At 44.0% G+C, this 27,724-nt stretch overlaps 1 protein-coding gene and 1 pseudogene across 7 annotated transcripts in view; one reads left to right on the plus strand and one right to left on the minus strand.

Moving 5' to 3' along the window:
- Window positions 1-3,557: 3,557 nt before the first annotated feature.
- Window positions 3,558-27,724, minus strand: part of Ccdc198 (coiled-coil domain containing 198) — a 29,754-nt gene continuing 5,587 nt past the window's right edge. Inside the window, exons 3-7 of one of the 6 annotated variants that reach the window (XM_004871090.4) lie at window positions 17,258-17,344; window positions 15,974-16,072; window positions 14,623-14,782; window positions 11,604-11,799; window positions 3,558-6,900 (exon numbers count right to left, since the gene is read on the minus strand). In XM_004871090.4, coding sequence (XP_004871147.2) covers window positions 6,810-6,900; window positions 11,604-11,799; window positions 14,623-14,782; window positions 15,974-16,072; window positions 17,258-17,344 — 633 coding nt within the window. In that variant the 3' untranslated portion in view covers window positions 3,558-6,809. Of the gene's footprint in view, window positions 6,901-11,603; window positions 11,800-14,622; window positions 14,783-15,973; window positions 16,076-17,257; window positions 17,345-27,724 lie in introns of all 6 variants that reach the window. The other 5 variants (XM_004871089.4, XM_004871092.3, XM_004871093.4 and 2 more) reach the window with 5 other exon arrangements.
- Window positions 17,872-27,718, plus strand: LOC110346998 (cytochrome c oxidase assembly protein COX18, mitochondrial pseudogene; annotated as a pseudogene). The gene is made up of 2 exons (XR_002391307.2): window positions 17,872-18,062; window positions 20,502-27,718. The product of XR_002391307.2 is annotated as a cytochrome c oxidase assembly protein COX18, mitochondrial pseudogene (transcript).

The raw sequence follows: 27,724 nt of genomic DNA on the forward strand, positions 1-27,724 counted from the left end.
GGACCCCAGTTTGGTCCCCGGTACCAAAAAAAATAGACGATTTAAAGAGAGGTTTTAGTAGCAAAATTGAGGGGAAAAGTACAGAGATTTTTCTGAAACCCCCCTGCTCCCACATGTGCAGCCTCCTCCACTATCTACATCCTGTCCAGAGTGGTGCTTTGGTTACAGCCAGTGGACCAGCACTGACATCATTATTGCCCCAAATCCATAGTTTGCATTAGGGATACATAGGTCCAAGAAGCAATAAATTGTAGAAGCCTCCATTCAAACCCTCTTGGATCTTAATTCAGCCCAGGTTTTGCCAGCATTGGTATCTCTGAGCTTGGGAATGTTCCATGTCAGACCTGAGGACAACTGCGCACAGGTTTCATTTCCCCTGCACCCCAGCACCATCTACCAGTGATGGACTGCAAGTCATGCGTAACCCTAGCACCCTTCATCCTCAGGCAACCAGCTCTGAGATACAGCATTTCCTAGGAAGATTGAGCTCCTGTTACCCAAAGACTTTCTTATTTTGCCTCTTGATTGGCTGCCTTCCCTGTCTTTCTTCCCCACCTCCCTACTGGTTTGCACTGGGATTATCTAAATAGATGACATGCACTGAATCCTTGCCTGTTCCTGGAGAACGGAACTGAAACCCTAGAATGTGAAGTGCCGTGGCCCTTCCCAGGTCAGAGGGCTGTGCGAGTGGGTCTCAAAGCTTGGGCTGCCTGAGCTTCATGCTGCAACTGTTTGCCACTCCAGGGGACAGACGGCTTGCAACCTGCTTTGGAGCAACTGCTACATGTTGAGCAGTTATTCCACATTAATGCACTTTTTCCTAGCACTGTGCTGTGTATTATTTCCTTGTCACAGCACATGATAAGGCAGAAATTTCCATACCCCCCATTTTACAATGAGGGCACTGGCTAGACAGATTGTGTTACTTACCTGAGACAGGAAGTTGCAGAGCTGGCATGAGAACTCTGACTCCAGCCTTTTGGGCCTTTCCTCTAGCCGTGTATGTGGGTAAATGTTTCACATCCAGTTTTCTGGAAAAAGCCCTGCTCTTAACATTTGTTGATTTTGATGGTGTGAATACTCCCAGCATGGCTGACATAGCAGCACTGGAAGAGCATAGCGAAGAGTTCTCACAAGTCCTCTTCTGAGCTTGGGCTGGCCACGCTAGCCAATCCCAAGGCACCACAGCCACTGGTGTTAGGAGCCAGAGCAAGGAAACAGGTGGTTACGCTCACAATGTGTTAGCTGATATTATCTGGTTTTAAGAAAGGGTAAACAGCTGGAGTTGGCCCAAGTAGAAAGTGGAATTTGCCAACAGATTCAGTCTCAGAAGGAAGGGCAGGAAGCAGCAGAGCCTTAGAGGGACTAGGAGTGAGGAACAGATGCGTGGGGCCTCAGTGGTGGTCTTTGATGCTCTGTCCATCGCAGGTCAGTGATGGCTGGCAGGAAGAACACTGCCAGCTTTGCTCTAGAGCTCACCAGGTTCCCACCACCAGCAGAGAGCAAGGGCCTTTCAGATTGGATCAGGGGCCCAGAGTCTACCCCAGGCCAGGCCACTGTGGCCATGTAGCTTTAGTGAGTCTGCTTGCACTTGCTCAGGTGCATGTCTGAGAAGCCATCCAGACTAGGACAAGCCCCTCCATGTCCACAGTCCTGCTATGCTTCAAGCCAGTCATTGTACTGTGGTCCTCTTCCCCACTCCCTGACCACCCTTCTGGTGACATCCTGTTTGTCTTTCTGTCATGATGTGCATGGAGTTTGTCCCCCCAAGGTTCAGGTGCTAGAAGCCCTGTCCCCAATGTGGTGGTGTTGGGAGGGAGGTGGTAGAAACTGTAGAAGAGGTGTCCCAGCAGAAAGTGGCCAGGCGTTGAGGCTGCAGCCCTCGTATGGAATTACAGTGGTGTCTCGGTTCACAAACTTGATTCTTTCCATGATTCTGGTTGCAAACTGAGTTGGACAAGAACCGAATCAAATTCAATGGTTAGGTTCAATGTTGACCTTGTGGGGAAATTTGATTTGGATTTTGTGCAGTTTGGTTTGCAACCAGAATCATGGCAAGAATTGAGTTCATGAACCAAGACACCACAGTAATGTACTTTGTGGTTGGTTGGTTGCACCAGAGTAGGTTTTTGTGAAGAGGAAACCTGGTCCCTGAGTCTCAATGGCTTCCTGCATCAACATGTGTTTGATGCCGACTCCCAGGTGTGAGGCACCCAAGGAGCCCTTACCTGGAGCAGAATCAATAGGGCTGCCTGGGTTTAGATTTTCAGCCTCCAAAGTTATGAGCTAAAGAAACCTCATTTTCAAATAAAGTACCCAGCCTCAGGTATTTTGTTATAGCAATAGAAAATGAATTGGTATCCTCCCCTTCATTCACTCTGCCATTGTGGCCTTATTGGACCTTGCACTTTACAAGCTCATTCTCACTTCAGGGCCTTTGCATATGCTCTTCTAGGTTTTCTCATGTCATACACCCTCCCTTTACTCAGAGCTCTTCCTCAGACCACTCCTGTCTGAGCACCTTGCCTCAAACAAGCCACTCCGTCTGTCTTTTAGTTACTTTTCTCTCATTACTGAGACAAAATACCCAATGCCAAAGTTAAGGGAGGAAGGGTTTAGCTCACAGTTTGTAGAGGTTTCAGTCAATAGTTGGCTGGCTCCAAGGCAGAATGGCACATGGCAAGCAGAAGACAGCAAAAGCAACAAGCAAGGGATAAAACTAGCTTCTTTCTGTCCCTTATATTGTACCCAGGCTACCAGGATTAGGGCAGTGCCAAACCAATCAGTGGATCGATTTAGTAATCGCACACCCTTAGTCTCAGCATCACACACTCTAGATTCAGCCACTTCCAAAAAAGCCCCACACCTATGACCACATGAGGCTTTGGGGGGCCATCTAGACACATGCCATAATACCATCCTGGCTTGTTCTTGTACCTGCTTTATTTTTTTTCTTAATGTTTCAAATCATGGGATTAGACCACATACTCCAGCGTGTGCTCATGGTTTCCTCACTGGAAGGCAACCCACAGGTAGAAAGACTTTGTCTCGTTTATAGAGGAATCTCTGCCCTGGAACAGTGCTTGGCCTGTAGTAAATACTCAGAACCCACTTCTTGAATGCATGATTAGATGAATAAAGAAGGAATAGATTTCAGACTTATGAAGGATACACCTAAAAACGCGTCGATTGTGTCACCGGTTATTCTGTACTTGAGTAATATTTGTTTAAACATGAGTTGTCATTCAGAGTGTTATCCACTCCTTAGTGTATTCAGACTGGATGCTGACCAGTGAGCTTCCCAGTGCTGTGTGGGGAGAGGCTCCTGTGTGCATGCAAGGAAAGAAACATTCAATACTGATTATAGTTTGATGCCCAGTGCTGCCACCACAGGAAGGGGCACAGCCAAAGAGATGGCTTTTTGCCCTCTGCTTTTAAAGTTTCCATGCAAGCAGCAAACATTTCCACCTGCTTACAAGGCTACGTCATAGGTGCTCTCCAGAAAAGCTGTGTTTTGCTAAGCCCCACTACACTAACTCAATTATCAACATAAAAGGTTGAGGAAAAACAGCTGTTTTATTTTCAAAGAAACAATTGAGAGAAACATATTTTCCAAAGATATGAATGAAAAAAATTTTTCTTGTGAAAACTTCAAAGCAGGATAGAAAATATTCTGTTCATAAGAGAAAGTACACATTTGATCACACACAAGCCCTTTTTCTTTCAAAAGTTGGAGAGATTTTTCAGTTGAAGAAAACACAACTTTGCCTCCAGGCTGAATCTTACAGTTCTTAGCAGCAGCAGCAGCAGCAGCAGCTGTGTTTAGCATGTCTGAACATTGCAAGAACAAATTTAAGATTAACTATAAGACTGGTGTTCATGGACAATCACTTACAAAATGAGCAAATCTCCACTGTTGTGGCGTTCTAGGTCTCATACACAACATAAAAAATTACCTCAGAAGTTGCTTTTCAATAGAAGTTGATAAATTTTGGTAAAATAAAGAATATTTGTACTGCAAAAACTGTGATTTTCACACTGAGATTCAGTCTTAAGTACTCAACATTAGATGCACATAAAAGCCTAAAATAAATACCCAGACCTCTTATGCCACCCACCAAAAGCAAAAGTTGGGCCCAGAAGTCTTGACTGAGTTTTTGATCATTCAACAGGTAACTCTGACCCGTGGCCAGTGCTGGATATTGCTCTCCTTGAGTGCTTGCCACTATGTTCACTCAGCACTGGCCAGAGCTTTCCAATAGTATCTGCCTTCTCTGGTGCTTTTAGCCTTCCCTGTGCCTGCAGCCCAGCTACTGGGTAAGCTATTTCTCCTTTCTAAAAATGATCCCGCAAGCTTCTAGTGTACTCTTCCACCTTTAAAACACCCAAACAATCCCCCTAAACCCATCACATAATAGAGATGTGGGATGCCATAGAATGAAGCTGATGGGTTAGAAATCAAATTGGGTAAAAGAGAGAAGAGCCCAGCTCCTAGCAAGTCTCTTTTGGTAGACAGTGGTCTCAGCCCAAAGGAAAGTCCTGCTGGATGACTCTGGGAAGTTACTGAACTTCTCTGACCCTCTGCTTCCTCATCTGTAAGACAGGGATGATGTTAATATTGACACACAAAGCTGATGTGAAGATTCCATGTGTGAAGCATTAGCAGAGTACCTGGCATACACAGATGGTCCATGCATGTTGGTGGTTATTACGATCATTATTAATAGTTTCAAATTCTTGAACTTAGAGTTAAGTGAAAAAGTTCAGCGTGGAGCAAGCGAAGAGAGTGCATGACTACCTTTGCAGTGAACACATTCTGATAGCTTCGAGGATATGCTGAGCGGTGGCATCTTCATCTGCATACACGGATAGCTTCTCTGGCCCACAGCAGTGTGCAGTCTAGGCTGCCCGTGTAGAGGTCCATGTGCCAGCGATTGAGAAAAAGGTCCTTTTCTTCATTGTCTAGTCAGCCTATCATAGGCAAGGCTCTTGAGAAATGATGGCAACGAGTGCAAGCCCTGCAGAGCTGCAGAGAAACAAGTGCCTTGCTGGCTTGCTAACTTTTAACACCGAAATTAATTCAGCAAGCGTTGAATATGAACTCTGCACAGGATGTCATTCTAGGAAGCAGAGACGCCAGGGAGAAGATGTGGCCTGTGGCCTCATGTTGTTCACAGTCCAGAGAGTTGACAGAAGTGGCTTCCTCCAATTTCAAGGGACAGGAGAGTAGCGAAGGCTGCTGTGTCCTCCTGTCTTCAGGGCTGGGGCTTTCTCGCCCCACTCTAGGGCTTCCACACCCCCATGATGAATAAACTGGGTTTCCTTATTCTCGAAAAGATCTTGTTTAGTGAAAAGGCTAGCTGGTGAAACAGTCTATGTATTCCTTTGTTGGGAATAAACTTTTCATGTAGTACCAAGAGAAAGGTACTCACAAGGACCTGGAGAAGAAACGCCAAGAGCGAGCCTCGTCACCTTCCGTGTTTGGAAGAGAGCAGAATGTTGCCCCTCTGAGACCCCAGGTTTTTTATTTTTTCCAGGGACTGGTCTTGCTGGACTGAGTGTCAAATCACATCATATTTTCCTTTTTGAAAATTTCCCATTGAAGGCTTAGAAGAGTGTTTTTGCTTTGTTTTAAAGTTTTTAAGTAAATTCTTGGCATCCTTTTGGATTGCTTAAAACTATCGTTAGATTATGCTGAACACAGAGCTGAATTTTACACAAAAGAAGTACTTTAAAAATGTGCCTAAAAATCTAATTTTTATAAATGGAATAACTTGCGGATTGAAAAATTTTAAGATTCCTTTTAGTTTTAAGGAGCTGGAAACTATAACAATCTAAGAGGTCTCAATTTTGAGTTTTAATTCACAGTGACCTTTCACATTTGACATGATTCAATTTCTTTCTTGAAGCCTCTCTGTTATGGCCAGCTCTCAAAAACGTAGCCTAAATGAGTTTAATGTGTAATAGAGTGTAATCGTGACTATTCTTTAAAAACTCAAATCTGCCATCTCTTCTATTTGTTTCCTGTGATCTAATTTGCTTGAAAAAGCATGCTGTGGTGGCAAGACTCCAAGGTTGACTCCAAAGGACCACACTTTGGCATCTGTGACCTCATGAGGATTCTTTTCATTGGCAAGCACCTGGTCATGACTGAGGTTAACTAACAGAACATGGAGGAAGTGGTGCTGAGCCAGCTCTGTGACTATAGACTGGACCCTCTGAGTCCTTCTCCAAGGAAATTTGCTTTCAGGAGCTCTGGGCTTATGTGAAGGAAATTTCACTAACCTGCTGCCAAGATCATGTGAAGAGGCTCTGAGACCCTATGGAGACTAAGCAAAGCCCAGCCGTTTTAGTCCTGGTACAGGCTCCAGATGACTTCAGTCCCAACTGCCTTGTGATTCCAATCACATGAGAGATCTCAAAAGAGAACCAGCAGAAGAACCACCCTGCTGAGTCCAGCCACCCACACAAAGGCTGTATTGAGCAGTTAGTTCTATAGCAAGTTAATAGTGTAAATGATAAACTTGTTAATCAGAAGACTCCAAATGATAGCCTTTCTGTTTACCAGAGTGAATTGCTTTCCTCAAAGTGATTCATATAGTAACTTGAAGGATTTTGATGGAAAAATCAAGCTTACCCTTACCATGTAGGTTAGTGAGTAGCCTACTTATTCCTGATCAAGAAACTCATCAAAAAGTGGGATTCTCTCTGTCCTGGTCCTCACGAGTGGCTGAGGTTTTTTCTCATCTCTGCCCAGTTCTGAGTCAGAGCTAGAACTATCCCAGAGGAGCTGTCCACGGGCCTCTTGTTCATGGAACCATGTTTCCATTTTGCCCATTTTCCAAGGACAATAGTAATTCCTTGCTTGATATTGCAAAAATTCTGCATCCTGTGAATTTCCTACAAAAGATGAAAAGTTATTTCAATTTAATTAAAAAAAAATTCTTTTGGTTTAGTTAAGTGCCTAGGTTTTTACGGACACAGAATAACTTGAGTTTTTTTGGAAATATACACATATAAAAGCATATATTTCCAACTGGTGTCTCTCTAAGCATCAAAAATTTTAGTTGTTATTTTGAAAATTTTAAAATCTTTTGAAAGTCATAAGAATAGTACAGTACTTACCAATATACCTTGACCCATCTCTAGTATTTTGCACAATATTGCTTTCAGCTGTGCCACTTGAGAATTAGTTGCAGTCACTCCCTTCAAAATATATCATCATAATTCTCTGGTGAACAAGGGCATTTCCCCTATATACCTACAGCACAATGATTTCACTAGAAAACTTAACACTGATATAATGCTATCTAATACAGTGGTGCCTCGGTTTAGAAACTTAATTTATGATTTGGGGAAAGATGGCTGTGTTTGTGTTTGTATGGGGAAGAGGGTTGAATTGTGTGCAAACAGAAGCATTTGTGAACCGAGGTATTACTGTATATGATCCTTATTCAAATATCTATGGGGGTTGCAATAATGCTCTTTATAGCTAGCTTTTGTTTTATTTTTTCAGGTGCAGGATCCAATCTAGGATCATGCATTGTATTTCATTTTTTTGTCTCTTCGACTTTTTTTTATTAAAAAAATCCTTACCTCTCCTCCTTTTCTCTCACTCCTTATCTTCTTCTTTCTCTAACTTCATTGTCTTAATTTTTTGTTAACACTGACATTTCAGAGTCCAGGTTAATTATCTTGCAGAACAACCCTAGACTGGGCATTTTAAAATTGTTTCCTTGTGATTAAATTTAGTTTAAATATTGTGGACAAGGATATTGGATAAGTGATGTTTCTCAGTGCTTTTTATTGAGCACTTACTGTGCTAGATTCATGATGTTCACATTTAACATTCATATCAACTCTGACTTCATAGGGAACTAGGAACTCAAGGTTATATTTTTATTTTACTAGAAGAGACTTAGCTTACTTTTAATGTGAGATTTTATTTGTGTACATGTATATGTATTTACTTTAACTTTTTATTTAAGCAGCATTCAGCATGCTTTTAGAATGCCCAGAAAAACACGGCTCTGCTCGAGAAAGGTTTGCTTTCAAGAAAACAAAATCTTCCCTAGCAGTTTTAAGCAGGAAAATAATCCTGGGTTAAAGCACATAGTCCCCCAGTCTGGATGAAGCAGACTGAGTTGTCTTAGTGAGTCATCTTAAATCTTTTGACATTTTATTTAAACTCTTGGTATTGACAGTTACATCCTATTGTATAGGAAAACCAGCATTTCTTTTTTCTTCAGTATCATATTTTTCAAAACTACTTTATTGAGGTGTGACTAACATACAGAAAGCTATGTACTTTTTTTTTTTTCGGTACTGAAAATCAAACCTAGGGCCTTCATACTGAACTACATCCCCAGCCCTTTTTTATTTTGCAACGGTCTCACTACATTGAGGCTGGGCTTGAACTTGTCATCTTCCTGTGTCAGCCTCCCAGAGTGCTAGAACATTTTAAATTTATACAGCTTGATGAGTTGAAAGTCAAGCATTTTGATATGAGGGTTTATGCCTTGTGATTCATCAGAGTCCTTTCAGCCTCAGGGAAGGCTGCCCTGGTCTCCCCTTGAATATCATCACGATTATCATTGTTTTTACCCATGCAGCTCTGGCAGATCACTACAGCTAACTTGTGTCCAAAGTCCTGACCTCTCTTCTGAGCTACAATGGACTTTTTAAAAGCTGGACACCTCCGCTTTGACATCCACCTGGCCATATGTCAGCCTTGCCTCTTCTCTCAGGAACCTGCTCTGCTCCCTGTTGCTGTGGTCCAGGAAACAGTGCCACCTGTGCCCCCCCCCCCCATTTTCCCAGTCACTCAGGGAACCCAGGAGCCTACCTGGCCTCCTTCCGCTCTCCATGTGCCCACATCGAATCCACGTCAGCTCCTGCCAGCTCTGTCTCCTGCGTGTCAGTGTCTGGCACCTTCTCTCTATTCTTACCTTCACATCGGTCTCCTGATGCTGGGAGCACTACACTGAAGATCACTATGGCCAGGGCTAACTTGCCTCCTCCCATGGATGAGGCAGGGCCTGGCGGGAGGGGAGCAGGAGACGAGAGAGTGCAGTGGAGCAAGGCCTGGTGGAGAAGAGGACTGTCTGCCTCCCTGCCCATTCGCCAGAAGACCATCAACCATGCTGTCGGCAGACCTTAGCCACTCTCCTGACTCTGCTCACAGACCAGCCCTTTTACCTCCCCCTGCACTTCCCTTATTTCTACCACCCTAAATAAACCACACTGCATTTGCCTAGTGGTCCCTTCTCCCATCAGGAGGCAGAGGCCCACCTGGCCCCACCTTGACCTTCTTTCTTTGTTTTGTCTTAATCTCCCACGTCATTTCTCACTCCATGGACCCTTCAGTCACGTGACCCATGGCACCCTGGAACACACACCGTCCCTCACTTGTGCTGCTGTATCCCCAAAACGTGTCTCCTACATCTTCTTGCATTTCCCGCTACCCATTCTCCACAGTGTAGATGGAGTGAATATTTTAAAAAATATCTGATCATTCTACTCCCTTGCCCTGCCAGTGTTCCCACTGATCTTAAGATAGAGTTCAAAGTCTGTGCTTGACCTGCCTTGCAAGGCTGCTGCTGAAGCCTCTGGAGCCATCCTGGCTCATCCTCTGAGTCTCCGTCCAGGGTCTAGAAGTACTGTGCTCCCACCCACCGTGGGGCTTTGGCACATGCCGTTGTTCCAGTCTGGGACAGTCCAGCCTCCTTGGTCCTCCTACTCACATACACTCTTGCTCCTTCATGTCTCATGTGAATGTCCCTTCCCCATGGAAATCTGCCCTGACCTGCAGATCACCAGCTTTTCCAGCTCGACGCTGCCTGGACATCTCCTCATTCATGATGTGTCCTGAGAAAGCACTGCAAGCTAGGAGGCACATCTGGTTGGCTTCTGACTGTATGATGGGCCCACCGTGCAATGCCAGGCACCTGGTGTGTGTGCAATAGTTATCTGTTTAATAAGTAAATAGTAAATGAATAAACCAACAAACCAATCAATGGTCAGAGAACTTTAGGAGGTGAAGAGTAATGGTAAGGAGGGCCTGGGAAAGACTTTGCTCATAGGTACATAGAGGTATTCTTTATCTCTGCTCTGCAAATGAGCCAGGAACCATTCACCCATCCCCTGAATGGAGATGAGGAATGTTCTAGGACATCTGACTAGAGGCAGAAGCTTTCAAACAGAAAATATTGGTTAGTGTGGGATCTAATGCAATACTAATGATAGCGTATGTCCAAGAACACTTTTGGTGTTATGATAATTCAGTTCTAAAGTTAGTTTGTGAGCAAACTGTCCATGCTCAGCCTTGAAAATCAACCCTTGTATGTACATGGTTGTGTGTACACAGCATTACAGTTTGAGAACTTCTGAGCTAGATGTTTTGTTTTTTGTAAGATGTTTGATTTTCTGTGGTTTATAGACTTAAAATCAATAAAAATAAAAACACAACCTGTAAATTCTAAATGGGTTTTGAGTGAAGGATAGTAAAGGGAAGTATATTCTGCTCCAAAATTAATTTGGAGAGAGAGAGAGAAACAACAGATGCTTCTGTGTGTGTATGTGTGTGTGTGCTTGTGTGTGTGTATAGGGTGACTTAGGTAATACAAATGTTATAAAGCATGAAAAATGTTTGGTGGTTGTGTGTTTTATATGTTTTAGAAAAATGAATCACTACTATAGTATACCCACAATTTTACAGACAATACTATAGTTTAAAAAAACAAAGCAACATGCTTTATAGAAAACTAGTACAGTTATCCAGATAAGACCAGAATTGTGAAAGTGACTTTCAAATGATGGATGGTGACATGTCTGTGAAGCATATGGTTGTTTAACTGTAAGACATAAATTCTACCTTTTTAAATTTTGTCTGTGTTCCCATACCTTCCTTATGACAACTTACATTTTTGGTGTGCTTTTAGACATCTGAGATCAATTTTTATATAAACCTTACATGGTAGGCAATATTTATTCCCACTTGCACACGTGGAAATTTAGGTTCAGAGATTCCATAACTGGAAGTTTGTATATTATCTCTCTTTAAAGAAAAAAGCCATGCAGAAAAATGTATGGCTGTGGTTTTTGTTTTTTGGGGGGGGGGAGCTATTATGTGCCAAGGGTATCCTGGGGCAATGAACATTTCCCATTTTCATGAAGCTGGTTTAGTGGAGCCCCTTGGGAGCTGCTGGGCTCAGTGAAGGACTGTGATCCTAACTCCGCTGTCTTGCCTCCTATTGTGTTCAAATCATGGTTTCTGAAAGGGCAGGGGCCAAATAAACACATGAAAACTCATAGAATTGTACTCCCCAAAGAGTGAAGCTCACTTTGTTTATATTATATGATTGCACAAGTTATATCACTATGTACTCACACAGCATTTATCCTAGATATGTGTAACATAAATAGTAGGTGATTGCACTGTAAAGAGGCAGCAGCAAGCTGATTTTTATCTCATGAGACAGCTGAAGCTCTTGTCCCACCTCCCAAAGAGGCACAGGGAAGGTGACCGTGCCATTAAATGAGAGGAACCTTAGCTGCCAGCTAGCCTGAAGCTCAGGCCCTTGCATGATCTCGACTGTACTCACTTGTGGGAGAAAGGCAGAGAAGCAAAGATGCTCTGAGGCGGGGAGGAGGAAGGAGTCATTGCTAGAACATCCGCCCCGCATAGGGACGTGTGCAAGGTCAGAGTCAGCCCCCAGACATGCATCCCCTCGCCAGCGGGACCTCTCTCTGTGTGACCTTGCACATGAACCTGGTCCTCAGCAGATCTAGTCTCTTCCTCTGTAAGAGAGAGGGGCAAAGTCCTACCGCACAGAACTGGCATGGAGAGGATTCCATAGTCCATTTAAAATGGTTAGCAGCACCTTAACAATACTCCCTCTGTCCACTGTACCCCAGTACCCACTCCTTTTATCATGTGCAGGGCTGTGTGAGAGTTACAGAGCAGAGGAGAATGGTAGATTTTGTGTTCATTTTAATCTCTCTGCCTTCAAAGAGACATCCATGGCTGCTTGCACTCCCACACTCTCCAACAACTTCAGCAACAGGCAAGTGAGCTGCTGCAGCCCTCTTTCTCCCTGAGACTGCACTAGATGCAATTTCATCCTAATAAGGAGATATGGAATTTCTATCTCATGCTAGGAAAATCTACATCTTCTGGACTCACTCTATGTGTATTCATCCACACACAAACACGTACAGTCATTACAAAGAAAGATTTTTATAAAATTTAAGTGTTGAGGTAGCTTTCAAAAGTTATCTAAGTTTGGCTAATCTTCAAAATCACTTGGGAAATTTTTAAAAAGTAGGATCCCCCTGCCCAGAGACTCTGATTCAGTAGCATGCAGCTGGACCTACCTACTCCTCCAGCGGTTCTGCTCCTTACTCACAGGTCCAACACCGGTGCAGCCTCCCCCCTGTCTGGCTACTTCTGCCTGAGTTATCCTTTCAGTACCCACCCCAGGAGGGCAAGGGGCAGGAGAACATGCAGTCAGAGTCTGCCAGCCACCACTACTTACTTTGGGAATTCCCCAAAGCACAGCCTTCTCTTGAAAGACATGACCAAGGACTCAGCCTATAGATACGCAGCAGCCCCAGGGTAACCCTGGACAGAGTTTCTGGGTCTTTGACAACCTGCAGAAGCCACAACAGTGGGAGGTCAAAAGTCCTGGCTCTGCCAGGATTTCAATGAACAGAAACTCTTGCCTTTGAGGTTGTGCAAGGATTAAATGAGGTAATGTGTGGTATGGGCAGACCACAGAACTGGCTTATGAGCACTCCTTAACCCTGTGTGAACAAAAAGAAGCTGCTTTAAAAAGCCCCAGGAGAGGAGAAGAAAAGCCACTGCTCTATGTGCCACAGCCTTTGCTGAGCCCTCCAGGTCTGGGACTTCCCCAAAGCCTCCAAAGCCAGTGCTGGCTTTTCCACGCCTCCTCTCAAGGGATGACTTAAACTGAGACCTTTTTCTCGGTGGTTTTGCCAATATTTTTTTCATTAGAAAAGGTGTTTCACTATGTGACTACAAAGCATGTTTCATTCTGCAACTTGGGAGCATAGGTTAAGTGGATGCCCCGAGTAGCTTTTCAGTGATTCAGCCTTTTCTATTTAATTAGCTTATTGATTAAGCATTTTGTTTCTCTGAGTGGGGCAGTGCCTCTTTCAGCAGGCAGTTTTGCATTTCCGCAGCTGAAGGTGTCCAGAGGCAGGCCATGTCTCTGCAGCTGTCTTGGAGGTCAGCGGGCTGATGTGAGGGTGGCCTGCCACGTGTGTGAGCAACAGGGTACATTGGCAACTGCAGGTTTGCCTTGTGGGAATGAGGGGGGAACACATGATGGGCTCCAGCGGGCTGGGCAGTTACTGGCACAGATGCCTACTGGGAAACACAGAGTAAGCAGAGGCTGAGGAGCAGTCTGGCCTGGCTGGGATGTAAGGGCTGACTGTGTGAGTGGCAGTAGGTAAAGCTAGGAATGTAGGCAGAACTATATCCTGAAGGGCCTAGGGACCCTTGTTAAGCTTAGCTTTTGTCCTTAAATTGATGGAGATTTACTGAATGATAGTTTTTCAAAGCAGAAGTACGATACGGTCCAATTTGCATTTTATAAGATCACCTGCTGTTGGTGCAGCACTTCCAGAGCTTCAGTGTATACAAGAATCCTCAGGGATCTTCCTAACCAATCCTTACTCAGTAGGTCTGGCTGTGACCTGACATTCTCCCTCTGGAGGCCAATGGTGCAGAAGCACTTCCTGTTTTGCGTCCCTGTAGGGACATCAGCAACGCCTGGGTGGGTGGGTAATCCCAGATGCTGGGCCTCACCCCTGCTGCTTGATTGGTAATTGGTTTCCACTGGCTGGAACACCAAGTCCCCCAGGTGACCTTGAAGCAGATGGCCCGAGGACCAGTGGGAACCACTGATGGGGAGGGTGGTGGAAAGTGGGCAAAACTCAAGGGGAGGAGGCTGGCCGGGTGGCAGTTGCAGTGGCCCTGAGGCTGAGGTGACACTATTGGGAACAGAAAAGAGAGGGCAGATTTCAGCACTAGGTGACCTCAGCAGGACTTTGTGACCGGCCAGCGGCAAGGTGAGGAAGAATGGCTGAAGAGGTCTCGGGGCTCTGGGCTGTGTGGCACCGGGAGTGGAGGCCACACCTACTGGGATGAGACAGGAGGAGCCAGCCCAGAGAGGGCCGTGATGCTGGGCTCACGTCAGACATTCCGACTGTGCCCAAGAGGGCCGACCTGCAGAGCGAAGAGTGCAGGCAGGGACAGGAGTGTCTGTGTGCCCCGAGCAGTGTAATTCATCTCTGTGCGCTTTGTTCTCTCTAGCCTTCAGATAGGGGACTCTGCCTTCTCCTCCCCGGGATGGGGCGAGGGCTACACGAATGCATGTAAAGCCTGTTAACCCCACACCATGAAAGCAACATTGTATTGTAGAGCTTACCTTTCTGCCTTTTCCACTACATGCCCACTGTGTGCTGAGAAGTGCATACCAGCAAGGAATCAAGGCTGTTCCTGTCTTCTTACTGTCTTCTCCACTCTCACCCTGGGGGCTTATTTGAGGAAGTTTCTAAAATGCTTGAGATGTTTTACTAACAAAGGTAATGACTCACCTGGACCTCTGTTCATGGTTTCCTCAGGCAGCATGGTTACAATGTCATAGTCATCATTCCTTGGGACACTTTGAAGTGTTTTTTTTGCTTTATGGTCTCTCGGTTTTTGCTCATTAATTTTTGCTTCCCTGTGAAGACTTTTCTTCAATTCCATTTGGGCCTGAAAATGATCAGCTTTAGGTGATTAATGTTTTCCCCAAGCTCCTTTCCAAGCTCCTTTCACCAGGATAGAGCAACAGATCAGCCACTTGGAAAAGTGTAGACTGTCTGTAGACATCTCTAGCCCCTAACCACAAGTTTTCTTTTTGCTGTTAGAAGATATGAGGGGAGGGTTTCTTTATCCACAGGCTTATTAGGAGAAAAGTGAGTGCACACAAATTCTCAAAAAGGCACAGCACACCTAGGACTCGGACAGTTGTAGAAAGATTTCTCTGCAGGCTGACATGCTTGGAATTGTAGAAGACAGTAACCGTGAGCTTATTTTGTGCAGAGAGGCATTCAAATGTGACAGTGGCAGGACATTACTGGAAGAGGAGTTTGTTACAAGAGGTCTGCTGTAGGTTTGTGTGCCTCACAAAATTCACACCTTGGACAATTTCATCTCCAGATTCATGCTGATGGCACTTGGAGGTGCAGCGTTTAAGAGGTGATTAGATCATGAGGGTTCCACCTTTGCTGTAGATTAAGCCCCATATGCTGGGAGTGGGTGAGTCCTCACAGGGGTAGCACAAGTGCGCTCAGTGGCTTAGGTTTGTCCTACTCCTGCTCTGTCACTCTCTTGCCAGGTAATGTCCTCTACCAAGCTAAAACACGGCAAGAAGGCCCTCGCCAGATGCCAGAACCTCAGACTTCCCAGCCTCCAGAAGTGTGAAAAATAGATTTCTTTTCTTGGTTGATTACCCAGACTGGTATTCTGTTTTAGGAGCAGAAAATGGACCAAGACCCGATCTTTCTTATAAGATAACCCTGTGGCATGAATTACAGAGAAAAAGAATAAAGATCAACTCTTCCTCCTACACACTTCCCTTTTACTCAGCCAAGACAAATTAACTACCACATTTTCCTGCTGGAGCCAGAATATCAGAAGAGTAACCTGTTTTTAAAAAGAAGACTTGAAGCATAGATGCATTCTTGAGATGACTACAAACAGAAAAGACTCAAGAGGGCTGTTAGCAGAAGGGATCCATCTCCCTGGTTCTTCCCAGCCACAGTAATTGAATCTTCAGCCCCAGGGACTACATTCGAAATGCCAAGGAAAGACTGGACATGCAGGATGGTCTATTTCATGTGCCAGTGCAATGATTATGTGGTTTCAATTTGATGAATATGACAGTCTTCTCATATTATTTACCTCTTGTCTTTTACGGTTCATTTCCAGCATTTGCATCTTATGTAAATACTGTCTTTTTCCAGAAGTATACATTGGAGTTTGCATTTTCTTTTCCAGTTCCTGCTATGAAAGATGACATAGTCATTAGTATGATTTGTTACTGACTCTGCAGTCCACAACCTTGAAGCCTTCTTGGAACAGAGTGCGATCTTAATCCATCACGATCCACAGTGATCTCTTGTGATGATGAAGGTGGGTAACTGTGTAGTCCTGAGAGTTCTTTGTATCACTACAAATGGCACTTTGCTATTTAGAGCTGCTGTAGATTTCTGCAAACCTTGAATGCAAAGGTTCTACCAGTCTTATTGTGACAATATATCATTTCTCCTGCTAACATGCATATTACGGTTTCCCAAGAAATATGTTCTGGTTTGATGAGCGCTTCCTTTCTCTGCTCACCTCTTCTACCGTTGCCTGGTTGGCTGGCTATGAAATGAAAGGACAGCCACTGAGTGTTTAAGTGGAGCCTATTTCTGTGTAGTGTATTCTTCTATGAGCTCTCTGGAGATTTGCAGCTGGGGAGGGTTTGACATTGGTGTTTTGTGACCCTGGTTATTAGAGTAAACAGAGGTGACTATGCTGTCCCTTTTCGCCTGCTGTTGTAGGAAAGGGATGGAATGGATTAAGAGATGCTCTTGTGCTGCCCCAGAACAGTGCTGTGTGAGCCGTTGTGACCCTCAGGGAGGGGCCCTCTCTGCAGGCACGGTCAATACACAGACATGACCTGGAGCATCTGACGGTACCTGGACAGCTCTTAGCAAGGCAGCCAGCTCACTTCAGAACCAAATGAGCTCCAAGATGAATCGGGAATGGAGAATGTGGGAAGTTCTCCTTCCTCACAGCTCCCATTCCCGCGGGCTTGCGCGCGCGCGCGTGTGTGTGTGTGTGTGTGTGTGTGTGTAGTCAAGGACAACCTGTAGATAAGGTTTCTCCTGCAAACTGAGAATAAAGAGATTTAAACGGTGAAAAACAAGGGTCGTGTGGGATTTCCCACAGATCTGACAACTAGAATCCCCCATTTCCACGCTGACTCCCTCTTTCTCATTTCTATGGCCCCATCTTTACCACAAAACAGGAAGTACTCAGTGCTCATTGGAGAGGAAAGAGGAACTGTCAGCTGCAGGTGGGCACAGGTGAGAACGGTAGCTTTGAAGGTTCTCACTGTGAGGGCCTGAACTGGCTTTTAACTCTTCAGGGCTCCACCTCCACCCCTGCAACTTCCCCCAGCGAGTCACCCCTCCTCACCTTTGCTCTGGGCCTCATCCTGGCTGCTTGCTGGCTTGGGAGCCTTTCAGAGGTCCTTACTTGTGGCAGGTCAATGGGCTGAAGCTTCTGGAAGTCCAACATTTAAACGAGTCAGCATTCCTCATGTCACAGGAGGATGAGACACAAAAGCCAGACATTAAACATCTGAATGTTTGCAGAAGTGGCACTTATTCTGTGAGCGTACGGGGAAGGCAGGCCCAATATTTTCACAGGCACACCTGTTCAAAAGGCTTTTTATCTCACTGGGCTCTTCTGTATGTTTCCACAGTGTGGTGACTCATGAATAGAAATATCAGTCAGAGGGTGAAGAGACTAAGAATTCCTTTCTGTCTGCACCAAGGGACCATGCTCAAAGTTATCAAATAGCCAGTTCTTAGGATATTAGAGCCAAGAGAGGCCCCAGGAAGTCACTTTATTCTGCTCACCCTTTAAGCGTCCAGCTGAGCTATTCCAGTCTGTAGGGAAGAGGCCTGTTTTTAGGATCTCCAGAGGAGCTCACTCAGACCCCAACAATAATCACTGGTGCCTCTGAGACGCGCTTGAGGTGGAAGTTCAGGACGCTAACAAACGTCAGATGTGTCTTTCTAGCATAGCCTCGGCTTTGTGGGAGACTTTGTGCTGGAGTCTCAAGAGTCGCTGAGACTGGGAAGCAATTCACATCCATGGGCTGCCTCAGCCCTCTCACCACGTCTGGCTCCATAGACCAAGCACTGAGAAGTGACTGAGCAGACTCAGGGGAGAAGCCTGGACTCTCCACACAGACCAGCAGTTCATCGGTCACTTGGTGAGTGCTTACTAAAGAACTGCTGTGTGCCAGGCCTGGGGGCACAATGGTCAACAAAAATGGACACAGCTCCTCGTGGAGCTTATAGGAAATAGATACTTTTGCTTGTGTGATTGCTCAACTGACAGTTATTAACAGTGATCAGTGCTCTGAAGAATAAGTCTATAGAGCAGGATTAGGAAAATCCACAAACAGAGGATGCAACCTTGAAGATGAATGAGGGATGTTAGGGTAGAGTTGGGCCCCTTCTTCCCGTTTATGTGTTGAAGTCTTAACCCTTGTACCTCAGAAATAAGGTCATTAAAAAAGAGGTCACACTAATACAGCAGGCCTCTAGGCCACTGTGACATCTTTCCCATAAAATGGTGAAACCTAACACAGGTACACATACAGGTCCAGGGAAGCCACCCAGTGGAGACAAAGGCAGAGCTGAGCGGATGCTTCTTCTTCCTCTTTTTCTTTTTTTTTTTTTCTGCCTAAATTCTTTCATTGGTACATTTTAGGTACACAGTACGTTTACATTTATCATTGGGTGCTTGCACCTGTACATGATGCATCTTGGTTCTTGTTTTTTCCCCATTCCCTGTCTTTCCTTCACCCCCTCCACTCTTCCCTATTTACATAGACTTTATTTCCATTTTTTTTCTTTTCTCACAATTTTTCCTTTCCCCTTCCCCTCCCACTTCCCCTCCCCCTTTGGACCGTTTCTTCCTATTTCAAATTATCAGTTATTCATTTTAATCATTTTAATCCTTATTTACATTTTCAGTTTCTCACACCAGAGAAACTATTTGATATTTACACGTGTGTCCTATTTATTTCACTTAAGCGTATGGCCTCAATATGCATCCACTTAGCTATAAATGTCTCTAGTTTCTCATTCTTTATGGCTGAGTAGTACTCCATTTTATAAAAAAACCACATCTTCTTTATCCAGTCTCCAGTTGATGGGCACTTGGGCTGTTTCCAAGCTTTAGCTATTACAAACTGTGCCACCATAAACATGGGTGCACATATATCACTGTGGTAAGATTCTTTTAATTCTTTTGGGAAGACATCCAGCAGGGGAATAGCTGGGTCAAATGGGACTTCCAGTCCTAGTTCTTTGAGGTATCTCCATACTGACTTCCACAGTGGTTGCACCAGTCTGCACTCCCACCAGCAATGGAGAAGGGTTCCTTTCTCCCTACAGCCCTGCCAGCATTTGTTATTGGTTGATTTTATGATAGCAGCCATTCTTTCTGGGGTGAGGTGGAGTCTCAGTGCTGTTTTCATCTGCATCTGAGCTGATGCTTCTATAAGCCAAGGAATGTCACAGTTCCCTAGAGATGGAACAGATGCTCTCTCATAGCTTCAGAAGGAACCAGCCTATAGATCTAGGGTGTCTGATACTGTGATTAGACATATGTGATAACTGATTGGCTTAGCATATTTCTGGGTGTGGATAATGGAAGCCTCAACCCTGGGTGTGGGTGGTACCATCAATAGACTTGTAGTTTGGATGGAATAGAAAGGGACAGACAGAAGGTAGCCTTGCTGCTTCCTGCTTCCTGCCTTCTACCTGCATGCCGTGGACCATTTCTCCTCTGCCATTCCCCTCTGCTAAGCAACCCTGCCTTGGAGCCTGTGACTGACTGTGGACTGAAGCCTCCATGAACTGTGAGCTATAACAAACCTTTCCTCCTTTAACTTTGGGTGTCAGGTATTTGGTCTCAGCCATGAGAAAAGTAAGACAGGAGTTCTTAAGGGACTAGGTTCTTAGGGGACTACTAGGCAGAGTTAACAAGTGCCATGGCTCTGAGATGGAGGAGAGTGTGGTCTACTGGAGGAACTGAAAGAGGTCAGCTGGCTATGCTTTTTCAAGAGAAAATACAGCTCAAGACAAGGTTGGGTGTGGCCAGGTGTGCAGGGCTCACAGCCATTCTAAAGATGCGGGCTGGTCTCCTTAAGAGCAACAGGAAGCCACTGGTGTGATATGTATTAAGCAAAGTAGTGACATGATTGCCTATGCTTTTAACGATGATCACTCTGGTGCAGTGTGGAAACAAGATTAGAGAAGAGCAGCTATGTATGTGGGGAGAGCAGTTAGGACAAAGATGACAGAGGAAAATGGACAGACACCACGGATACTTAAATTTGGGAAAAGAAGATGTGTTATGGTTGGAGAGTCAACGTGAAGTTTCCAAATGACACCCCGATACAAAGGGTGTGCAGTGCTCCTGATCAAGATAGGGAGTTCTAGGAGAGTGGGATAGAGAAGAAAGGCACATCTTGATTTGGACAGGCTGAGGTGGAGACATGTTTGAGACAGGCTGGGGTAGATGCTGAGCAGGGAATCCCTTATGTAGGCATGGAGCACAAACCTAACTTAGCAAAGGCGCAATGAGAAGTGACCGATACTAGTCAGGAAAATTCCTTCTCTTTGCTGTCAATTTCCAGGACATGAAGATGCAAAGCAAATGGGACTCAGGAGGCAGCAACTGACCAAGACAATGCCACATGGAAAGGAGAAGAGGAGGAAATAGAAGGAAGACCAAGGGAGAGGGGGGCCCCCGGCATCCATGGAGGAAGAATCAGCAATGGCTGCAGGGGGTTTCTTGAGGAAGGGAGAATGGGGAAGTGCCCTTGCCGCCCTGGGCATTGGGAGTATTCAGGGTTGGGTCTTTCTGATTAGGCCTGTGTGACTTTGAAGCCACTGGTGTGCACCATGCCCAGATATAAGCCTGTCATCCCTCCATCCTCCGGTGAGCCCTGTGTGTGATTAGGAGGGTCTTTGTTCCCCAGAAGCCAATGAGGGGTCCAAGTTTCCTAGCTAAAAGGTGACATCTCCAAAATTCAAAGGCAAGTGTGTCCAGTTCCAATCCCTGTGCTCCTTCCTCCACTATTTGTTCCCCAAAATGAGTTTACTGTCAGGATCTTCTGGAATTGAAAAAAGAAATTTCTGGGAGGTTGATATCCAACAGTCCCGAGAGTAGATAGTTTTCAAAACCCTGCCGGGGATTCTGGTGGTTCCTTTTCAGATTGGGACCATTGACCTCCACACATCCTTGACTGAACATGAGAGACCACAGAGGTTCTACTGGTAGATTATGTTTGAAGAATTGAGTCTAAAAAGCCAGATTTTCTTATTTAAAACAATCTAAGTATAAATTATGAGGGCCAGGTTTTTGCTTTAATGATATAAAAATATGAGCACTCACAAAGACCCTTTCTTCTACCTTCAATCTTTTTATTTAAATTCACAGTTCTGATAAGAGTTAAGTGACAGGGATCTCCAAGAACTCTCTCCAGGCAGTTACTTTCAGTCACATTATTCCTGCACAAAAGCCACTAGATGGCAGCAACTGACATGGCAATTAGGTTCTCGAATTGAACTTGGCTGGAGAAGCATTGCAGGAAAAATTGTTAAGAAAATTGGTTTCAGCTATATAAACCAGTCAAATGGCATTGCCTCAGAATTCTGGGCTCATATGCAAATTCCTTTGCCTGCCTGGGAACTAAGATGCCTCCATTCATCACCCTCAGAGAGAATACAGTGGAAGGACACTAGAAAATTGCTAAAATTAAGAAATGTATTATTTGTCTAAAAACTTGGATTAACTGTATTTGGCTTTTCAAATAAAATGAATGGTAAGCAGAACCAGTTGGAATGACTTCTAGGAGCCTGAGGAATCAAGATCAAGCCACCCCCAGACCACAGTCACTGAAATTGGTGACAGACACTAACCTGAAATAGTTGCTTCTATTAATGGGCAAGAAGAGGAAGATGAGCTCAAAGAAATGTCAAATGTGGCTGCACCAGGACTTTCAAATGTGTTTTCTTATGGTTCTGGGGAGCAGAGAAAGGTGTGTCCAGGACAGCTTTAAACTGAGAAATCATAAGGCCAAGGAGGAATTTCTGATCTAGGCATTGCAATGAGTTCACATTTCAGAGACATTCTTTGCTGCAAACAGATAGCAATGAAAAAGCAAAGCATAAAATAAAAAAAATATGTGGCTTGGTTTCAATACAAAATGAACATCTCTCTAGATTACAAAACACAGAAAAGCAAATATTTGAGGAAAGCTGATTTCTAAGGCACTTAAGACTCATTATCGCTGTGAGTTATTGCTGTTGGTTAGGAGGGATCTAAAAATGCTCCATAGAAGATGGGTCACCGGAACCAGGCTCACAGTTGGAAATCAGAGGCTGTTCTCAAGCACTCTACCCAGTAAGACAGAGGGGCAAGGCGGGGTCTGTAGTCAGTGACTGAGCACACACTTAGTACGTGTGGGTCTGGGTTCAGCCCTTGTCACTGGAAAAAAATTGGAGGATGAGCACATGTAAGTTGGAAGGTTTGTTTTACAAGCATTATCAAAAAGTTGAATATGAAGCTCAGACTTTATAACAGTTAGTCTGAAAGCTTAGCTAAATCAGTAATTTCCTGGAAACATAAACTAGCATGAAGAATAAGACACCCATATTAAGAACCATAAAAGAAATCAAGTTAGTAGGAAAATTTCTCATTCTCCTTAAAAGTCCAGGTGGCCAAAAAGGGTTGAAAGGCCTATTTTACCAAACGAGATGAACAGATGTTAGAATCTGTGTTGTAATCAATGTTTCAGAGAATAGAAAAGAAGGAAAGCCGATCAACTCATTTCACAAGACTAATTCAATCTTGATGGTAAAGCTGGGGAAAAAAACAGAAGAATATCATTGATCCACTTCACTTATTAAAATATATACACAAACCCTGAGAAAATCCAATTCAGCAATCTATTTATATACTTATCTCATGATCAAGCAGGATTTATGCCAGAAATGCACACATAATTCAACATATACAATCTACAATGCATCGACTGGTTAAAAAGACAATCTATATGATTATTTTAATAGATGGGGAAAATGGATAAAATTTAACACCCAGCCTGGAGAAAAACTCTCAGCACTGAAGAATAAAGGTAATGTCCATAATTTAAAGCAATGACGCTGTGCCAGGATCTTCTGTTTGTTTTTCCAGAGCCATCTGCCACGCTTCTGTGTCCTGTTCTCTGCCTATGAGGGCTGAGCAGTTTCTCTACCTCCAAGGAGGCAGGAGGACAGGGAGAGCCCTGGCTCAGTCTCTGTAGGGTCACATGGAGGACTGGATCCCTCTGTGGAAGTCTATTGCTACCCTCAGAGCAGCTTCCACTGCCTATCCTCCTTTCTAGATCCCTTGGCCCAGAAGTGGTCACTCCTTGGCTGGCACTTGTGGCTATTGCAGTAACTTTTGCAGTTTCCTGAATTCAAACCTCTGTACATAGATTCTTGTAAAGAAAATTTTCTTGAATTATTATAATTTGAATGTGCTATGTATTTCCTTTGGGGACTTTGACTGGTACAAATACCTGTCCAAATCCTGTTGTAAATATTATTCAGGTTGAGTATCTCATATCTGAAATGCTTGGGGCCAGAAGTGTTTAAGATTTTGGATACTTTCTTTTAAATTTTGAAAGATCTGCATATACATAATGAGGTGTCTTGGGGTTGTACCCAAGTCTAAACACAAAATTTGTTTTATGTGCTTCCTGTGCACATAGCCTGAAGGAAACTTTACACAATATTTTTAGTGCACCTGAATTTTGGCTGCAATCTGTCACATGAGGTCAGATGTGGAATTTTCCTCTTGTGATGTGATGTTGGTGTTTAAAAAGTTTCAGGTTTTGGAGCATTGTTGGATTTCAGATTTTTGGATTAGGGGTGTTCCACCTCAGAGCTGGTCCCATTAATGCCACAGATAAGACATAGATGCCTGTTATTCAATATTTCAAAGAAAGTTCTAGCAAAAAAAAAATCACAAAAACAAATACAAAGAATAAGAATTAGGAATAAAGAGACAAAATTATTCTCATTTATAAATAATACCATATACAGGAAAGTCTAGAAGAATCTATTGACAATTAGAATTGCCAGCGCGTGGCGGAAGAGGCACTGCTGGGCTCGCACACCGCCCTAGGCCTGCCCTGGTGGGGCAGCATCATGCTCTCTGCTGCTGGCCTGCACGGCGCTGTCACCCTGCCTCTGGCCACCTAGCAGCATCGCGTCCTAGCCAAGATGAGCGGGCACGGGCCCCTGCCCAGCCTCAGCGGGGACTCGGCGGCCTCGGGTGGAGCAACCTGTGTCCTGTTACCATCTCAGGCAGTTCCCAGCCAGTGTCTCCCTGAGCTAGTGGAAAATTTGCAACCAAAAATGAAAAACAGTGCCAAGGGTCTTAACTAAGAAGTTGCAGTTTGTTTTCATCAGTTGGGGTGGTACAAAAGAGTTACCAGGTTTACTTATCTAAAGAATATGAGAAGGCTTGTTTCAGAGCTGTATGTTCGGGATAGCTGTCACCCTTTCAAAGCCACTGTGTCGATCTGGACTCAACTTCCGGTGTGGATCTTCATGTCTGTTGCCCTCCGGAATTTGAGTGTAGGGGCCACACGTTCAGAAGATTTTTGCTCCACAAAGACATGGAATGTACCGTTTTCAGATGTGCCTCACGTACTTCGGCCGTGCTGTGCCAGTACTGACGATTCCAGCTGCGGCAGCGGCACCTTCATCGATGGCTCTGCGCTGGCTGTGCTCCAGCCTCGGGGGCCTTGCCTAGAACTTGCTGCCACGATTCTCCACCGTTTCACCAACTTGGCCCAACACCGTCGACCTAGTCAGATTCACATGCTCCTTATAAGGACCTCTTTGCTGTCTTTCATGACACGTTCATAGGGAGGAAATCACGTATTTTCCGGGAGCTTTGAAACAATAGCAGATGTGTCTCTAGCACCTTTATGTATTTAGATTTCGAAATTCAGATATTGTTTAATTTGCTTTATTTAAAAGTCACAAACTCTGAAGACTATGGGTTATAATGTAAGCCTGATATATTTGAATGTTAAAATCTTTTAAGTGCTAGAAATGTAGTATGTCTAATTGTAAAAGAATATAACAAAGGAACCAAAGTGTTGTCCCTGTTTAGAAAATTACAGCTTGTTAGAGTTGCCAGAACTTTGGAGAATGAGATCAGAAACTGATGTCACATTGTACTAAAAAGTCTAACTCATTAAAGTTTTGTAAAAGAAAAAACAAAACAAAATAAAACAAAAAAGAATTGCCAAGGCATGTCAACAAAGTTACGGAACACAAAATCTAATATACAGAAATCAGTAACTTTGTATCACCAATAAAAATCATTTAGAAAGTTCAATGGGAAATGCACCTCATGCATAATAGGGAGGAGAACCCCTGTAAGGTATTTGTGGGTCAGTTTGATATGCCAACTTGGCTAGGCTACGGTCTCCCGTAATAGTGTACAGGCAACCAGCCTAGATTAAAAACCAAAGTCAATTAAATTTAAATAAACTGTTTTGATGTGTTAAATAGAAATTGGTGTGCTTGGAAAAAGATAAGACAGAGAAGGGTCAAGGAAACCAGGAGGCCTGGGATGAGGAGTACAATCATCTAGACAGGCCTTATACGGATGATGAAATTTGAACATATCTTTACAGATGAGGGATTATCCAAGCAGATCGCCTGGGGATACACTATGTGTCTGGGGAACCTTCCCACGTAGGCTGGATCTGAGATGTTAGATGAGAAAAGGATCATGCCAGATGGGGCATTGCTGACCAATTGCTCAGTGTGGGCCCAGGAACATTTGATTTGGGTTCCCTGGCAAAGGAACTCAGATCTCAGCTTCAGGTTAAGGAACCTAAGTTCATGACCTGATCCATACTGAGAAGTAGATGTTCAGGAAGTGGCAAGTGCCAAATATGCAACTCAAATTGTTTAGGGTGCAATTAGATTTGGTTTAATAATTAAAAATACTTCCAGAATTTTCTTTGGCAGAGATCAGGCTATTAATTAGCATGTCATGGGAACCCAGAGTTTATTATTCTCTCAAAACCCATTTGTGGGGGAAAATGTGCTGAGCTTCATTTGTGAAGATAATTATAGTTGATGTCTTTGGGAGTGTCTGCCAAGTTCCTGGTGATTTCCTCTTCTGTGAGAGCTGACTCCAGAATCTTCAGGGTGACTCCTCCACCCACATTTTCCTGCACAGGCATGTTTTCTGGTCATAGTTCATTGGATCAGATCTGGAATCATGAACAAAGCTGAGCCAATAAGATCTTGTCTCCCAAGAACCTGGAGCTGGAGCAAACCGGGTCAGGCCCATCTGTCCATTTGCCTAGGAGTATGAGATGCACTGAATACTGGAGCGTCTACCTTTGTAAAGCAATACTACCGAACATAAAAGACAAAATAAGTACTACCACAATCATAGTGGGGGGTCTCAACACACCATCTTCACAGAGAGATAGATCAACTAAACAAACAAAACCAATAAATTTCAGAGCTGAACCACATTCTTGAACGTATGGACTTAATAGATATCTACGAAGTGTTCTACCCCAGTACAACAGAGTATACATTCTCTTCTGCAACACATGGTATTTCTCCAAAACATATCACATACTAATCCACAAAGCCTGCTTAAGTAAATACAAAAGAATTAAAATCACCCCATGTATGCTATCAGATCACTGTGCAATGAAAATAGAAATCAACCGCAGAAGAAATCATAGAAAATTTAGAAGCACCTGGAAAATTAATAACATACTCCTAAACAGCTGATGGGTCACAAAAGAAATCAAGGAAGAAATTTAAAGAATTTCTGACAATAATAACAATGTCTGTGCAACTCACTAGAACCTCTGGGACACTATGACAGCAGTCCTAAGAGGGAAGCTCAGTGCAATCAATGCTTTCAATAGAAAAATAAAGCAAGCTCAAATAAATAACTTCATCAGGAACATCAAGATACTCAGGAAACAACAACAATGCAGCCCCAAACCAAAATTAAGGAGGGAAATCATATATGAATGATAAAGGATGACTAGAAGGAAACAAGAGTTCAGTACCCTCTTGCATATGGGAAGCAGTCCAGGAGACCAAGGGCAAGGGAAGAGGAGAGGGGAAGGGAATGTAAGTAGAGTTAATATATGCCAAGCACAGGAGCCTAATAACCTCAATGAATGTAAACATTGCATGTCATAGGTATGAACTAAGAATAATAATATCAAGAAGAATGAAAATGAGGACCTTTCATTTAGAGGCAAAAGGAGGGACATGGGTAGGAAGGGGAAGGAGATTTAAAAAAGGAAGCCATATATTACGTCCATGTACCCAGTCCCCAAGATAAATGTAAACATTACGCACAGCAAACATGTAATAATAAAAGGAAAGAAAAAAGGTTCAAGGTCAATGTGACCATATTTCATCAAGCAGACTGAGGAGCAGAGAAAGCTGGTTTTCAGGGAGATGAAAGCAAATGCCCAGGTAAGAGCTTTGGGGAGTCACTTAGCAAGCTCTACTGTTCAGGTTCCACTGCACAATTTTTCCCTGAGTCCTGGTGTCTCCTGGCTCTTGAGTTCAATGAAAGCTTCCTACACCCATATAATTAATGAATCAATTGGTTTGGCTCATTCACTGGACTTGCAATAGGGGAGCAATGGGTCTGCAATAGCAGGAAGTGCACTGGGAGTATGTCTCCCCCGTAGAGACAAGAGTCTCCGTGTCCTTCATTCATCTGTTCACTCATTCACTCTCAAATTTTTGTGTAGTGTATATTGTTAGTGGTTGAAGATTAAATAAAACATAGTCT

The sequence above is a fragment of the Heterocephalus glaber genome, unplaced genomic scaffold (genome assembly GCF_053883595.1).
Source record: "Heterocephalus glaber isolate CG9 unplaced genomic scaffold, H.glaber_assembly_v1.0 deba00001118, whole genome shotgun sequence".
Classification (NCBI taxonomy): domain Eukaryota; kingdom Metazoa; phylum Chordata; class Mammalia; order Rodentia; family Bathyergidae; genus Heterocephalus; species Heterocephalus glaber.